The sequence below is a fragment of the Lacerta agilis genome, chromosome 4 (genome assembly GCF_009819535.1).
Source record: "Lacerta agilis isolate rLacAgi1 chromosome 4, rLacAgi1.pri, whole genome shotgun sequence".
Taxonomy (NCBI): Eukaryota; Metazoa; Chordata; class Lepidosauria; order Squamata; family Lacertidae; genus Lacerta; species Lacerta agilis.
In genome coordinates, this window is record NC_046315.1 from 763,218 (window position 1) to 777,967 (window position 14,750).

At 53.4% G+C, this 14,750-nt stretch overlaps 3 protein-coding genes across 3 annotated transcripts in view; 2 read left to right on the forward strand and 1 right to left on the reverse strand.

Moving 5' to 3' along the window:
• LOC117044871 overlaps positions 1-14,750 on the reverse strand; it is a 628,087-nt gene that overhangs the window by 165,105 nt on the left and 448,232 nt on the right. The gene's annotated exons all lie outside the window — the stretch shown is intronic.
• The window catches only part of LOC117044870, an 878,236-nt gene that overhangs the window by 59,295 nt on the left and 804,191 nt on the right, over positions 1-14,750 (forward strand). The window lies entirely within an intron of this gene.
• On the forward strand, positions 3,557-5,783 carry LOC117044921 (hemoglobin subunit beta-1-like). The gene is made up of 3 exons (XM_033145719.1): positions 3,557-3,906; positions 4,275-4,497; positions 5,530-5,783. The coding sequence occupies exons 1-3, from the start codon at positions 3,572-3,574 to the stop codon at positions 5,656-5,658; spliced, it is 687 nt and encodes a 228-aa protein (XP_033001610.1). The 5' UTR covers positions 3,557-3,571; the 3' UTR covers positions 5,659-5,783.

Below are 14,750 nucleotides of genomic sequence, written 5' to 3' on the forward strand. Positions count from 1 at the left end.
AGGCTGAGGTCTCCTCCGCGGAGGGAGCCTGGGCTGGAGCTGTCAGGAGGGGCCGCTCTTATCAGCTGCCTGCCAGGAGGCGCCTCCTGCCTGATACCCCCCAAATCTCCCGCAAACAGGTCTCCTCAGAGGCACCCACGGGTGCCCCACTCACACACCCTCCTGCTGCACCCGCAGCCCATGCAGAGTTCTCCTCCAGGTTCTCCAGGGGCCCGTCAGCCTGTTGCCAGGACTTGGGAAGCGTGGCCTTCACCCCCTTCTTGCCTGAGACCCACCTGGACCTGCCCCACAGGGCTGCCCCAAAACAGTCTGGAGTGCTGCAGGGGGGGGGCTGGGGGGCCTCACGCGCTCCTCAAGCCAGACCCCCCCCCCCCGTCCCAAAGAGTCCAGACAAACAAGCAACCTCTCCCTCTTTCTCAACATTAGAAGAGCAGGCTGGGTCAGGCCACAGGGGGCCCGTCGAGTCCAGCCCCCTGTTCTCCCAGCGGCCGGCCAGGTGCCCCAAGCAGAAGCCCAAACGCAGGATCCGAGCCCCAGAGCAAGTCTCTCCTCCTCCTGCAGGTTCCAGCAACTGGCATCCGGAAGCATCGCTGCCTCTGACTGTGGAAACAAAATTAAAAATAAATAAAATTCCTTCCAGTAGCACCTTAGAGACCAACTAAGTTGGACTGTGGAGGCACAGCAGAGCCCTGGTGGCTTCTGGGAACATGGCCAGAGATGCCCCCCCAGGCCCTGGGGGCAGCAGTAGGGCTCCCCCACCTTGAGACCCCCCCCAAGTCCAGCACAAGTCCGGGAAGCGTCTGTCTCAACAGGCATTGCTTTCTCCAAAGGAACAGAGCCAGGCACCTGCCTGCCACTTGCCCCCAGCGGACCTCAGGGTGCCAAGGAGGAGGAAGGCTGGCATCTGTGGGGAGATGCGGCAGAGGGCTCTGCCCAGGGGCTCCTCTGTGCTGGGGGGGGGCAGTGGGGCCTCCGTGGGGCCTGGCCAGGCGGCAGTCAGAGAGGACCAGCTGGATGCCCAGGGAAGGGGAGACTCCCCTGAGCCCTCCTGGCAGAAAAGGGGGAAGGAGGACACCCTGAAATGATCCAGGGGAGGGAGCAGCCCCCCTGTGAGGAAAGGCTGCCGTTTGGGGGCCTTTTATTATAGAGAAAAGGGGAGAGTAAAAGGTCTGGCCTGGAGAAGGCGGCGAGAGAGACACTCCCCCCCTCCTAACACTAGAACGACTGACATGCCAGGAAGAGATTCAGGACTGATTACAAAGTCCTCCTTCAGGCAGCGCAGAGTTATCTGTGGAACTCCCTCCCACAGGAGGCAGAGATGGCCACCAACTTGGATGGCTCTAACAGAAGATAGGACCAATTTGTGGAGGAAGAGAGGGCTGCCCAGGGCTCCTAGTTTCTGGAAACCGCAGGAGGGGAGAAAGAGCCTCTGGGGCTCAGGTCCCTTGGGAGGATTCTGGCCCATCCTGTGGCCAATGCGGGAATACTGGCCACCTCAGAAGGGCCTCATCCTGTCTGGCACCCGCTTCCCTGCACTGGCCAACCAGACGCCTCTTCTGCAGCCCTCTCCCCGCCCAGGTTCCCCAGGAAGACGACAGGTGCACTGCCTCTGCAGCTGGAGGCTTTGCGTGGCCACAGAGATGAATGTTGAAATTTGTTGTTGTTCAGTCATTCAGTCGTGTCCGACTCTTCATGACCCCATGGACCAGAGCACGCCAGGCACCCCTATCCTTCACTGCCTCTCGCAGTTTGGCCAAACTCATGTTAGTAGCTTCGAGAACACTGTCCAACCATCTCGTCCTCTGTCGTCCCCTTCTCCTTGTGCCCTCCATCTTTCCCAACATCAGGGTCTTTTCTAGGGTGTCTTCTCTTCTCATGAGGTGGCCAAAGTACTAGAGCCTCAACTTCAGGATTTGTCCTTCTAGTGAGCACTCAGGGCTGATTTCTTTAAGAATGGATAGGTTTGATCTTCTTGCAGTCCATGGGACTCTCAAGAGTCTCCTCCAGCACCATAATTCAAAAGCACCAATTCTTCGGCGATCAGCCTTCTTGATGGTCCAGCTCTCACTTCCGTACATTACTACTGGGAAAACCATAGCTTTAACTATACGGACCTTTGTCGGCAAGGTGATGTCTCTGCTTTTTAAGATGCTGTCTAGGTTTGTCATTGCTTTTCTCCCAAGAAGCAGGCGTCTTCTAATTTCGTGACTGCTGTCACCATCTGCAGTCATCATGGAACCCAAGAAAGTGAAATCTCTCACTGCCTCCATTTCTTCCCCTTCTATTTGCCAGGAGGTGATGGGACCAGTGGCCATGATCTTAGTTTTTTTGGATGTTGAGCTTCAGACCATGTTGCAAGTTACTTTAAACTAATAATAATAATAATAATAATAATAATAATAAAGCGATAAAGCACCAAACATCAAAAACTTCCCTAAACAGGGCTGCCTTCAGATGTCTTCTAAAAGTCGTAAACCTGCAGTTGTTTATTTCCTTGACACCTGAGGGGAGGGCGTTCCACAAGGGGGGTGTCACGACCGAGAAGGCGCTTTGAGCTTGCAGCCCATCCTGGGACCTTGCGGGGAAGGGTGGGTCACAAACAAATACTCTCCCTGCATCTCTTAGAAGACATCTGAAGGCAGCTCTGTTTAGGGAAGCTTTTAATGTTTGATGGACTATTGTATTTTAATATTTTGTTGGAAGCTGCCCAGAGTGGCTGGGAAAACCCAGCCAGATGGGCGGGGTATAAATAATAAATTATTATTATTATTATTATTATTATTATTATTATTATTATCCTCTCCAGGAAGCTCCAAGGGCGCTTCACAGTCACACAGCAGATAGCTAGCTGTGAACATTCACAGACGTTCTTCTCCTGCTCTGGAGTCTAGTCTCGAGGTGCTTCCAGCTCTTGTTTCCTTCCCTGCAGCTGGCATGGCTGGCATCAAGAGCGCTTCCCAGCCCAAGGAAGGCACACGGCAGAGAGCTAGCCAAATATAACACTCTTGGATCTGGGCAGCTCCTCCCAGGTCTGCGCTCTAGGGAGCAGCTTCAACAACAGGGGCAGCTCTCCCTCCCTCCCTCCGTTTATGCGCCTCACAGCCAGAGACTGCGCCTGCCTGGAAGCTGCCTCTGCCCTTCCCTCTTCAGTCCCCTCCTGGTTCTGGGAGACGGAGAGGCAGGAGAATGTGGGGAAGCCCCTGGCCCTTCCCTGCCTCTTTCTCCTCTTCCTCCAGCTTTGAAGCTTCCCCTGCCTCCGACTCTTGCCTCCTGGCTGGCTCAGTTCCCCACAATCAAGCCTGACTCCAGCCCCCCTTCCCCCAGCGTCCTGCCAATCCTAGACACCCCCTTTTGGGGGCTCATTGAAGAGAGCTCTGGGTTTGAGTCATCCTGGACATTTCCCTTGTGGCTCCCATTGCGCCTTCATCTGCGCAATGGGTCTCAATGCCCCATGAGATCTGGGGTGGGTGTTTTGCACCTGTGAGCTTCCAGGGAGTCTCCTGGGCTGTGTGCTGAGTCCTGGTCCTGCTACTTGCGAGGAGCTGATAAAGAGAGCAGCAGCTGGGGCCTGATGCCTCCTCGAGAGAAGCAGCTATCGGGGCCTCCTGCTCGGCCCAGGGCGCCACACCCCACAGCCAGCCTCTTCCCCCTCCTGCTCCTCAGCCCCACCAAGCTGGGCCCCCAAAGGAGGAGGAGGAGGAGGAGGAGCGTTGGCCCAGGGTATAAAGGGCTCCAGCCCTGGAAGGAGCTCCAGCTCTGCCCAGAAGGTTTTCTCCAGCAGCCGAGAGAAGCTCCCAGCCCACAGCCAGCCATCATGGTGCACTGGACCGCCGAAGAGAAGCAGCTTATCACCACTGCCTGGAGCAAAGTGGACGTGGCCGCCCTGGGTGGGGACTCCCTTGCCTGGTAAGGCCAGGGGGGTTGCCTCTCTAGGCAGGCTGGGCAGGGGCTCATCTTTCCACCTGGATAATAACCACCCGTGCCTCTCCAAGAGCCAGTGTGGTGTAGTGGTTAAGAGCGGTAGACTCGTAATCTGGGGAACCGGGTTCGCGTCTCCGCTCCTCCACATGCAGCTGCTGGGTGACCTTGGGCTAGTCACAATTCTCTGAAGTCTCTCAGCCCCACTCACCTCACAGAGTGTTTGTTGTGGGGGAGGAAGGGAAAGGAGAATGTGAGCCGCTTGGAGACTCCTTCGGGTAGTGAAAAGCGGGATATCAAATCCAAACTCTTCTTCTTCTTTCTCCTTCCTTCCTTCCTTCCTTCCTTGTCTCCAGCCTGTTGATCGTCTTCCCCTGGACCCGGAGATTATTCACTCACTTTGGGGACATCTCCAGCCCTGCCGCCATCAGTGCCAACCCCAAAGTCAGGGCACACGGTAAGAAGGTCCTGACCGCCTTTGCAGACGCCATCAAGAACTTCGACAAGATCAAGGACACCTTTGCCCCGCTGAGCGAGCTGCACTGCGACAAGCTCCACGTGGACCCCGTCAACTTCACGGTGAGCCTGCCCCCCTGCCTCAAAGGGCTGCCTGGGGGAGGGCTGGGGGGGAATGGGTGCCTGAGGTCCCCTCTGTAGGGCCACAATCCCCAGCCAGGGTTCCGGGTGGGGCCGCCCCACCAATCGTAGAGTCATAGGAATGTTCTGTTGGAAGGGACCCCAAGGGACATCTAGTCCAACCCGCTGCAGGAATCTCATGACAGACGGCTCCTCACCCTCTGCTTAACAACCTGCCATGAAGGAGAGTCCCCCACCTTCCGAGGGCGTCCGTTCCACTTTCAAACAGCTCTCAATCTCCAGAAAGCTCCTCTTAATATCTAATGGGAATCTCCGTTCTTGTTGTTTAAATCCATCGGTTCGGGGCCTGCCCTCTTGCACACCAGAAAACAAGCTCCAGCCTTCTCTTTTCTCATGCGTTTAACTTCTTTTGAACTTTCTGTGATTTTACCGTATATTTTTATGTGATGCATTTTTTATGAAGCAGCGCTATAGAGATATAAATCAATGAATTTTAACTAATCAACATACCCAAGTAGGGGAGAGGTCCTGGCTATCTTTCCAAATCCTTGTGGCGAGTCAGAGTGGGCTCCCCTCCTCCGTGGGCCCCTTCAGCCACGCCCTGAGCAAGCCAAGCCCTTGACCACGGAAAGAAGGGCCACTCGGTGGACTCTCTTGCCTCCTGGCCCTTCAAGTGGAGCTTGTGGGCCTTTGCCCTTCCTCCTCCTGACTTGTCCTTGGTCAAGCGAGGATCTGTCCGGCTAGCAGAGGCCAAGCCCAGGAGGTCCCTGGCAGGGGCCAGTTTCCTTCCTGGCACCAAACCTCTCCTGGCACAGCATTGCCAACTGGGGACCATGTGGGGCTCTGTCTGTTGTCTCCTGGACCGGCCTCCTTCCAGGAGACCCCAAACCCCTTCAACCATCCCAGCTGGCCTTTGGGCTTGACCCCACTGCCGCCAGCTGTGGCTGCATGGGGTGGGGGTTGTGGGGAGAGGGCCCCCTGGCAGAAGGAGTCACCCCCTCTTTTCTCTTCCAGCTCCTGGGCCAGGTCCTCATCACCCTCCTGGCCGCCCACTTTGGGAAGGAATTCACCCCTGCTTACCACCATGCCTTCCACAAGCTGGTCGGGGTGGTGTCTCATGCGCTGGCCCGCCGGTACCACTGAGGCACCCCCAGGGAGAAGCGGCCGCCTCCTGCTGGTCTCGCCACCCACCGGGTGGGGTGGGGGCCACCCCTTCCTGCCCCCATATGACGTCTGAGCCTCTAATAAATCCTCCCTCTGCAATCTGACCTGGTTCCTGTGTCTCTTTCTCTGGGATGGAGGGGGGGCAGGCCTGGGGGGGGGGAGATGCCTCCTGTTAGCTGGCTGGCAAGGAGCTAGGAAAGTGGGGGGGGGCTTCTCTATCCTCTGTCACTCAAGAGGAACCATTGAGCACCAGTGGTGGTGGGGGGGGCTGGTTCAGGGCAATCCTCTCTATTTTGCTCCTTTTTTGATAATTTTTTGGTTAATTTCCAATGATTCAAGTTCCAACCTTAACAACCTTGCAGCCGGTTCTGTTTTGCACTTTATGATCTCATCTTTTCTAGCATGCGCCTGTACTTTAGTCCAATTAAACTCTAATTAACAGGAGAACCTCTGTTTCTGAATGGTGGCATAGGAGGTTTTTTGCATGCAAAGTGCTTTTGCACTCAGAGCTCCCCCCCCCACGTTCCTCCCACAATCCATGCCAGAGCGAGAGCCAGGTATTGAGACAAACTGCGAGGGAAGCCCTTTCTCTCCTGTCTCTGGGTGAAAATTGCAAGGATAATTACCCCCAATAATCCTTGTTTTGCCCTTCCCTCTTCATTCCCCTCCTGGTTCTGGGAGATGGAGGGGCAGGTGAATGTGGGGAAGCCCCTGGCCCTTCCCTGCCTCTTCCTCCTCTTCCCCTGCCTCCGACTCTTGCCTCCTGGCTGGCTCAGTTCCCCACAATCAAGCCTGACTCCAGCCCCCCTTCCCCCAGCGTCCTGCCAATCCTAGACACCCCCTTTTGGGGGCTCATTGAAGAGAGCTCTGGGTTTGAGTCATCCTGGATATTTCCCTTGTGGCTCCCATTGCGCCTTCATCTGCGCAATGGGTCTCAATGCCCCATGAGATCTGGGGTGGGTGTTTTGCACCTGTGAGCTTCCAGGGAGTCTCCTGGGCTGTGTGCTGAGTCCTGGTCCTGCTACTTGCGAGGAGCTGATAAAGAGAGCAGCAGCTGGGGCCTGATGCCTCCTCGAGAGAAGCAGCTATCGGGGCCTCCTGCTCGGCCCAGGGCGCCACACCCCACAGCCAGCCTCTTCCCCCTCCTGCTCCTCAGCCCCACCAAGCTGGGCCCCCAGAGCAGGAGGAGGAGGAGGAGGAGCGTTGGCCCAGGGTATAAAGGGCTCCAGCCCTGGAAGGAGCTCCAGCTCTGCCCAGAAGGTTTTCTCCAGCAGCCGAGAGAAGCTCCCAGCCCACAGCCAGCCATCATGGTGCACTGGACCGCCGAAGAGAAGCAGCTCATCACCACTGCCTGGAGCAAAGGGGACCGAAGTGACCGAGTGAAGGAGTCGGGAAAATAGAGGGGGCATTTCGGGGTGGGGGTGGGGGTGGGAGGGAAGGCAGCTTTTAAATCTGTATGGGATTTGTATTCATCTGGTGACAATTGGTTAAAAATCATGGAAAATCGCTAAAAATGCTTGGCAAAATAAAATCTATAGTATGCGTTCAAAGCAACATAAAATCTAAAGTATGCGTTCAAAGAAAAATAATTAAGAGGGAACTCTAATATTGCTATGTGCCATCCCAGTCTGCAAGGAGTGCAGGACTCCATGCGCTTACCAAGAATTCGTCCAAGAATGAAGGGAGACTGTGGTGTCTTTTAAATAGCCACATATATACGAGCTGAGCATAGGGTGAAGGGGCTCACAGCAGTGCCCCCCCCATGGTCCTGGTCCCCCTCAGTCCCAGGAATTGAATCAGCCGCTCCCCCTGTGGCTTCTGTCCTTCTCACTGCCAGCCAGGTGTCCTCTTGCAAAGAGCAACCGCCTTCCTTGCGCCATCAGCATAGCTGTCAAGTTTCAGATTAGAAAATAAGGGATCAGCACCCTCACCTGTCCCGGGGACAGTCTACGGTTCTGAGGGACAGCCCCCCCAGACTACAAATTAATTTACACCAGGCTACACACCATCATCTGGGATTTGACTGGAGTAACACATGACTGGAAAGGTTTGCAGTTCCACAAACATAGGTGTGCACTGCCTGGAAATAAAAAGAAATGAACAAAAGAAGGCTCACCAGGGGGGCATTGCTAAAATAATTTCCACTTTGTAACCAGAGGTTCAACTGAATAGAATCTGAATCACATGCACCTATGCAGCCTCAACTTAAGGCGGCTCCCGGCCTGGCTTTTTACAGGCCCCAGCTGACTGCACAACCTGGCCTTTGGAAAGGCCATATCGACAGATATACCTTTAGCTTCTGCACCCCTCCTTTGCACACCTGTTAAGTCATTTTCCACAACAGCTCCGCAGCACAAATCCCTTCTGCAAGCAGGCACCCATGCGCAAGAAATGCGCTCCGCTCCCCACAGCGGACCCATGCTCCCTCGCCCTCTCGAATTTCCCTTCTCCAAGCTGCATCCATGGATAGAACATCGCACCTAAATATTTCCATTCTGCACAACGCACAGCATTTGCATGACCCCCTCCTGACAGCACCACACACGGAGGGATAATTCCCACACACAGCTTGATGGGCACATGGCAACCCCCAACCCCCAATATATACAAATATATATATCAGATCTGCATATCAGAGGGAATGGCACATGCTCATATATATAGCAACCTTCATGTGCCATCCCCCAGAAAATAAACTGCTGCAGGGTCCAGATTAAACCAACCCTTTGACTGTACTTATTTCCAACTTCAGGCTCCAAAGAGGTGGGCTAATTAATCTCAATGAAATCCTTCTCTCCTCTCCATCCTCCCCCCTAAACTCATAAATCATCCTGCTTAACAGTTGATCCAGTTGTCACCCATCTTTTCTTCTTTACTGCTTTTATTTTTCAGTAGGAAGTCCTGGGGTGTGTGTGTGTGTGTGTGTGTGTGTGTGTGTCAAAATCCCTCAATGTGGGATGTAAACAGAGAGCAGCCAAACCCAACACTGCTAGAGTGGACATGAAGGTAACTCAGTCCTCCAGGCTTAACTTCCTGTTTACCTGGACTGAGTTACAGGAACCAGAAGTAGGTGTGGTCTTACCTGGGAACAAGATCCCAGGTCCAGTCACCATTTTGCCTCATCTCTTGAAGAAGCAGGATGCTCTCTTGGCTTGCAGCTGAGAGGAGCACAGGTGAAGCCTGTTCCCTTATGGAATCAGCTTCACTACATGTAAATACATTTATGTAAGCCTGTCTGCCTTTCTGAGACTGTATGCTGTAGCTCAGGATGCCTGTAAGTAAACTCTTTTATATCTTATAAACAGTACTGTGTTGTGTCTTTACTTTTAAGAGGGATATAGGGGAATTATACCAGGAATATATATTTCTTATAGAGGCTTTAACAAGCCTGTGCAAGCGCGTCTGCCGTGTGTGTTTTAAAAGGGAATGTAACTCTGCTAAGTTTGGAGCTTGTTAACTCAAGCTGGGTTGAGATATATAAAATAATATATCATCATCCACACTCCTAAACATTCCTACACTCAAAAGTCCCTCAAGGTTGTTCCTCTCCATCTTCTTTCAGGCAAAGTCCTTATTTATAAAATTAATCCATCGCAAAGAGGCAAATTTAAAGTCCATTCTTCCAGAAACTTGCATTCTATTGCTTTAGGGTAGGGTAGATAACCCAGATCCCCGAAAAAAAGTATGACTTAAAACATTGCCTCCCCTCCTTCCACCGTTCAAGCAAAGCAGAAATCAGTGTCTGCCATTCTTTCCGAACGGATGCATTTCTCCTGCAGCAGAAATCAGGATCTTTTGGAGGGGTGCCTGTGCCTCTTCGCTTGCCAATTCTGCCCCAATTCAAAGCTGCCCCACCCCCACGGGAGTTTGCCAGGGCTGTTCTTGGACGGAGCCATGGGGCCCAGCGCCCTCCCCTTTTTCTTCTTCTGGGAGACGAGGATTTACATCCCGGCTCACAAACCCAAAAAGACATAAATGGATGACTGCAGCTCGTACCCTCTTGATACCCTCGGAAGGTTAGGGGAGACACCCCCTGCCCCCCATTGATCTCCACCTGGGACCCCTCAGAGGGCAACTTGCCAGGTTCGCTGCCCCCATGGCGTTTTATTTTGGATCGCTTTGTTTGATATTTCAATGAAGGAGATTATGGGTGGGAAATATGTTGGCGGAGGTGTTTATTGGGCTGTCCTTGTTTTTGTTTGATTATGTGTTTTGTGTTTTTATACCGTAATATTATCCTGTATACCCCCAGATTTAATAAATAAATGGATAATACCAAATGAATTCCACCCTCTCCCTGCCGATTCAGAGGCAGCTATGTCCCTGACACCCATCTGGAAAGAGGCAAGGGGGGCATTGGAGGGGGGAGAGTGGCCCTTGAGGGGTCTCCCTGGGTTGCCCATGCTGGTACCCCCACACCTCATTCAGAGGGATGGAATCCAGAGCAGGGTAAAGGCTTGCCCCCCCTTTCTGTGTCTCTCACCCCCCCCCCATTTCTCCACAGTAGGAAGAATAGAGAGGGCAACTGACCTGGGGCAAATACCAAGAACTGGGTGGGGAGACGACCAGGGAGACCGGGGGGGGGGGGGGCTTGGAGCACCTGGAGGGGAAATTTGCAAGGAATTTTAGGATGAAGGATTTGGGGACACAGCAGGGGTCCTTGCCTCCACAGACCCTTGAAACCCCCCCCCCCCGGTGCTCAATGGTTTCCCCTTGAGTGACAGAGAAGCCCCCCCACTTTCCCAGCCCCCCCAACTAACTCGAGGCATCTCCCCCCCCCAGCCCCGCCCCCCTCCATCCCAGAGAAGGAGACACAGGAAGCCAGGTCAGATTCAGAGGGAGGATTTATTAGAGGTTGAGAAAGGCTATATTAGAGGGTCAAGTGTCACATGGGGGCTGGAAGGGATGGTCCCCACCCCACCGGGTGGGGGGCAAAACCAGCAGGAGGCGGCCGCTTCTCCCTGGGGGTGTCTCAGTGGGACCGACAGGCCAGCGCATGAGCCACCACCCTGACCAGCTTCTGGAAGGCATGGAGGGAAGCAGGGATGAATCCCTTTTCAAAGGGGGGGGGGGAGGCAGGAGGGTGATGGGGACATCGTCCAGGAGCTGGAAGGAAAAGAGAAAGTGACTCCTTCTGCCAGGGGGCCCATGTGTGGTTCACCCTCTCCCCACAACAGATCCCACAGCAGATTCACAGATTGAGGTTAAATCCTGACAAGACAGAAGTACTGTTTTGGGGGGACAGGGGGTGGGAAGGTGTGGGGGGACTCCTGGGTCCTGAACGGGAAACTGTACCCATGAAGGACGAGGTGCACAGCCTGGGAGTCATTTGTGGACTCACAGCTGTCCATGGATGCGCAGGTCAATTCTGTGTCCAGGGCAGCTGTCTACCAGCGCCATCTGGTCCACAGATGAGACCCTCCTACCCACAGACTGTCTCTCCAAGTGGTGCATGCTCTGTTATCTCCCGCTTTGACTACTGCCATGCCTCTACGTGGGGCTACCTTTGAAGATGACCCAGAAAACTGCAAACTAATCCAGATTGCGGCATCTAGACTGGTGACAGGGAGCGGCCACAGAGACCATATAACACCGGTCCTGAAAGATCTACATTGGCTCCCAGTAGTTTTTTTGAGCACAATTCAAAGTGTTGGTGCTGACCTAGAAAGCCCTAAATGGCCTTGGCCCAGTACACCCGAAGGAGCGTTTCCACCCCCATAGTTCAGGCCAGACTCTGAGGTCCAGCTCCAAGGTCCTTCTGGTGGTTCCTCACTGCGAGAAGCCAAGTTACAGTGGTATCTCGCTAGACGAATGCCTCGCTACACGAATGGAATTTGCTAATGAATGGGTGACTTGCAAGACAAATTTCCTATGGCCGTGACTCACAAAACGAAAACGTTTTGCGATTCTCCCCCCCCCGTCAAACCGCGCTTCCTCCGACCGTGCTTCGCAAGACAAATTTCCGCTCTACGACAGAACTCGCGGAACAAATTAAGGCAGCAGTGTACAGGGAACCAGGCAGAAGCCTTCTCAGTAGTGGCCCCCGCCCTGTGGAACGCCCTCTCGCCAGATGTCAAGGAAATAGACAAATATCTGACATCTGAAGGCAGCCCTGATCAGGGAAGCCTTTAACTTCTAATGTTTTACCATATTTATGTGCTGCAGGTCACCCAGAGTGGTGCGCTTGCGTGTGCACACAAACAAACAAACAACAAACAACAAACAAACAAACACAGTGCCCCCCGACTGATCTTTGGGGTGGGGGAGCAGCCTCACCCTGAAGTGGAGGGGGTCCATGTGGAGCTTGTCGCAGTGCAGTTCACTGAGCTCGGAAAAAGACTCTTTGATCTTGTTGAAGTCCGTTCATGGCGGAAGGGCTGAAGCTGACCATAAGGATACCGAAAGAGTCTCTGGCACCAGGGGTAGACAACCAGCAGGCTGTAGAGAAGGAAGGAAGGAAGGAAGGAAGGAAGGAAGGAAGGAAGGAAGGAAGGAAGGAGAAAGGGAGAGACACGGATGGTTATTATCCAGGTGGAAAGAGGAGCACCTGCCCAGCCTGCCTAGAGAGGCAACCACCCCCTGGACTTACCCGGCAAGGGATTCCGCTCCAATGAAGGCCACGTCCATTAAGATAGTCATGACTAGCTGCATCTCTTCGTCCATCAAGTTTGCCATGATGGCTGGCTTTGGGCTGGGAGCTTCTCTCGGCTGCTGGAGAAAACCTTCTGGGCTGAGCTGGAGCTCCTTCCAGGGCTGGAGCCTTTTATATACCCTGGGCCAAAGCTCCTCCACCCAGATTTACAGAAGCCATCCTGGTTTCTGATTGATTGTTCTGAATTTCCTTAGGACATCCCTATTTTCCTAAGAGAAATCCTGCAGGGTATGGAGTAATTCCTGCCCTGAGCCAAGGAGACAAGCAAGTATACAGGCTTTATAAGATGCCTAAAGGCAGCCCTGGATGGGGGAAGCCATGAAGGAACATCTCCACCCCCATTGCTCAGCCCGGACACTGAGGTCCTCCTCCGGTGCTTCAGCTACAGGGTACCAGGGCAAAGGGCCTTCTTGGCAGTGGCTCCCTCCCTGTGGAAAGCCCTCCCATCAGATGGCAACTTGGGTGGCCTGAAAGACGGACTAGACAGATTCATGGAGGAGAAGCTATCATGGCTCCCAGCCAGGCTGGCTTCTGCTCTCTGTCCATGGTCAGAGGCAGCGATGCTTCTGAATCCCACTTGCAGGAAAACACCATCAAGGGAGGGGCTCTGGGGCTCCAATACTCCTTGAAGGTTTCCCCTAATGGGCATCTCATAGAGTCATAGAAATCCTAGAGTTGGAAGAGACCCCAAGGGCCATCCAGTCCAACCCCCTGCCAAGCAGGAAACACCATCAAAGCATTCCTGACAGATGGCTGTCAAGCCTCCGCTTAAAGACCTCCAAAGAAGGAGACTCCACCACACTCCTTGGCAGCAAATGCCACTGCCATCTGGTTGGCCATTGTGAGAAGAGAAGAAGAAGAAGAAGAAGAGTTTGGATTTGATATCCCGCTTTTCACTACCCGAAGGAGTCTCAAAGCGGCTAACATTCTCCTTTCCCTTCCTCCCCCACAACAAACACTCTGTGGGTGAGTGGGGCTGAGAGACTTCAGAGAAGTGTGACTAGCCCAAGGTCACCCAGCAGCTGCATGTGGAGGAGCGGAGACACGAACCCCGGTTCCCCAGATAACGAGTCTACCGCTCTTAACCACTACACCACACTGGCTCTCCAGAGAGGACCCTGGACTCCATGGGTCCCCTTTGGAATGGCCCAGAAGGCTCTGACTTTTGTCATTCCCAATCTTAAGGAACCTTGGGAAATGTAGTTCTTTGAAGCAGCACTAGAATTCCAACAGAACTTTCAGCAGACATTATAGAACTTCAAGACCTCAGAATATTGCAATAGTTTGTTAAACTATTCTCAAGCCAATAAGAGACAAGCGATTCCAAGGGCCCTCAATTGAGAAATGGTAAATAATAATCATATCATCTGAAAGTGCACTTAATTATCCTCAGTGGACTCCATGATCCTCAAGAGAGAAGCGATTGGCAACTCTCTTTGCATGCTTCTTGGGCCCTGGTACAGATCAGGGCGTGTGGACAGGATTGCCACAGGGCCACCCCTGTCATTGGGAGTGAGGTGGCTGCTTCAGGCGGCAGGTGCTGGGCTGGAGGACACAGTGGTGATGCATCGTAGACAAAGCTGCCTGTGCAACACAGCCTGCCACCCCCCAAGCTAGCTTGCTGCCTTCGGGCAGGAGAGGACATTGCCCCATCTCCAGCACTCCAGAAAGAGCTGAATCATGGGAGCTGCAGTTTGTGAAGTCTTGTGGCTCTTTGAGGGGGTAAACTACAGTTCCCAGCAGTCCTTGGGTGGGGACAAAACCCATCACCCTCAGCCCTGGCTGACCACCATCAGGGACAGAGCACTGGGCTAAATGGATCTTGGTCCAATCTGACAGGGCACTTTAAATTTCCCAGGAACTTGCTTTAAAACCCTGCCAGAAGTATCTATTTCTCTTGATGGGAGTTTCCTGTGAGTGAGACCCATCCAATTCAAGAGGACACCCTTCTAGGTAGACATGTCAAGAACTGTGCTGTTACTTGTCACCCTTAAATCTCATTTATATTGGCCATGGATTGAACATACTGTGGATTGAACATACACTGGAATCCAAACTAAGTTTGTTGAGCTTACAACTCATCAAAATCAACAGGACAAGTTGTCTTCCAGTTGTCTGCTAGATGCCGTCAGGGGAACAGCCTGTCCTTTGTGTTGTTGGGAATGAATTCAGCCACGGTCGGGGGGGGGGTTTGTATTCTTCCCCCATGAGTTCAAGCGTGTGCTGGGTGAATCCTTGAGACCCCGTAAAGGACACCCCGTTCCACCCCGGATTTCTCTAGCAGCACTTGTCATCGCGGACTAGCATGGCATTTTTAATGGCGCTGCAACTGGCAAAGCTCACCAGGAGCATAACAGGCCAATATATTAGGCACCCTCAGGGAAGCCAAGAAATGCTGCCTGGTGGTTAGCAATGAATA

What these genes read in the sequence shown, in the direction of transcription:
- LOC117044921 (XM_033145719.1), top strand. Translation starts at nt 3,572, where the DNA reads ATGCCTCCTCGAGAGAAGCAGCTATCGGGGCCTCCTGCTCGGCCCAGG. An exon ending in GGTGGGGACTCCCTTGCCTG is followed by an intron (nt 3,907 to 4,274) that starts GTAAGGCCAGGG and finishes CCTTGTCTCCAG; the next exon opens with CCTGTTGATCGTCTTCCCCT. An exon ending in TGGACCCCGTCAACTTCACG is followed by an intron (nt 4,498 to 5,529) that starts GTGAGCCTGCCC and finishes TTTCTCTTCCAG; the next exon opens with CTCCTGGGCCAGGTCCTCAT.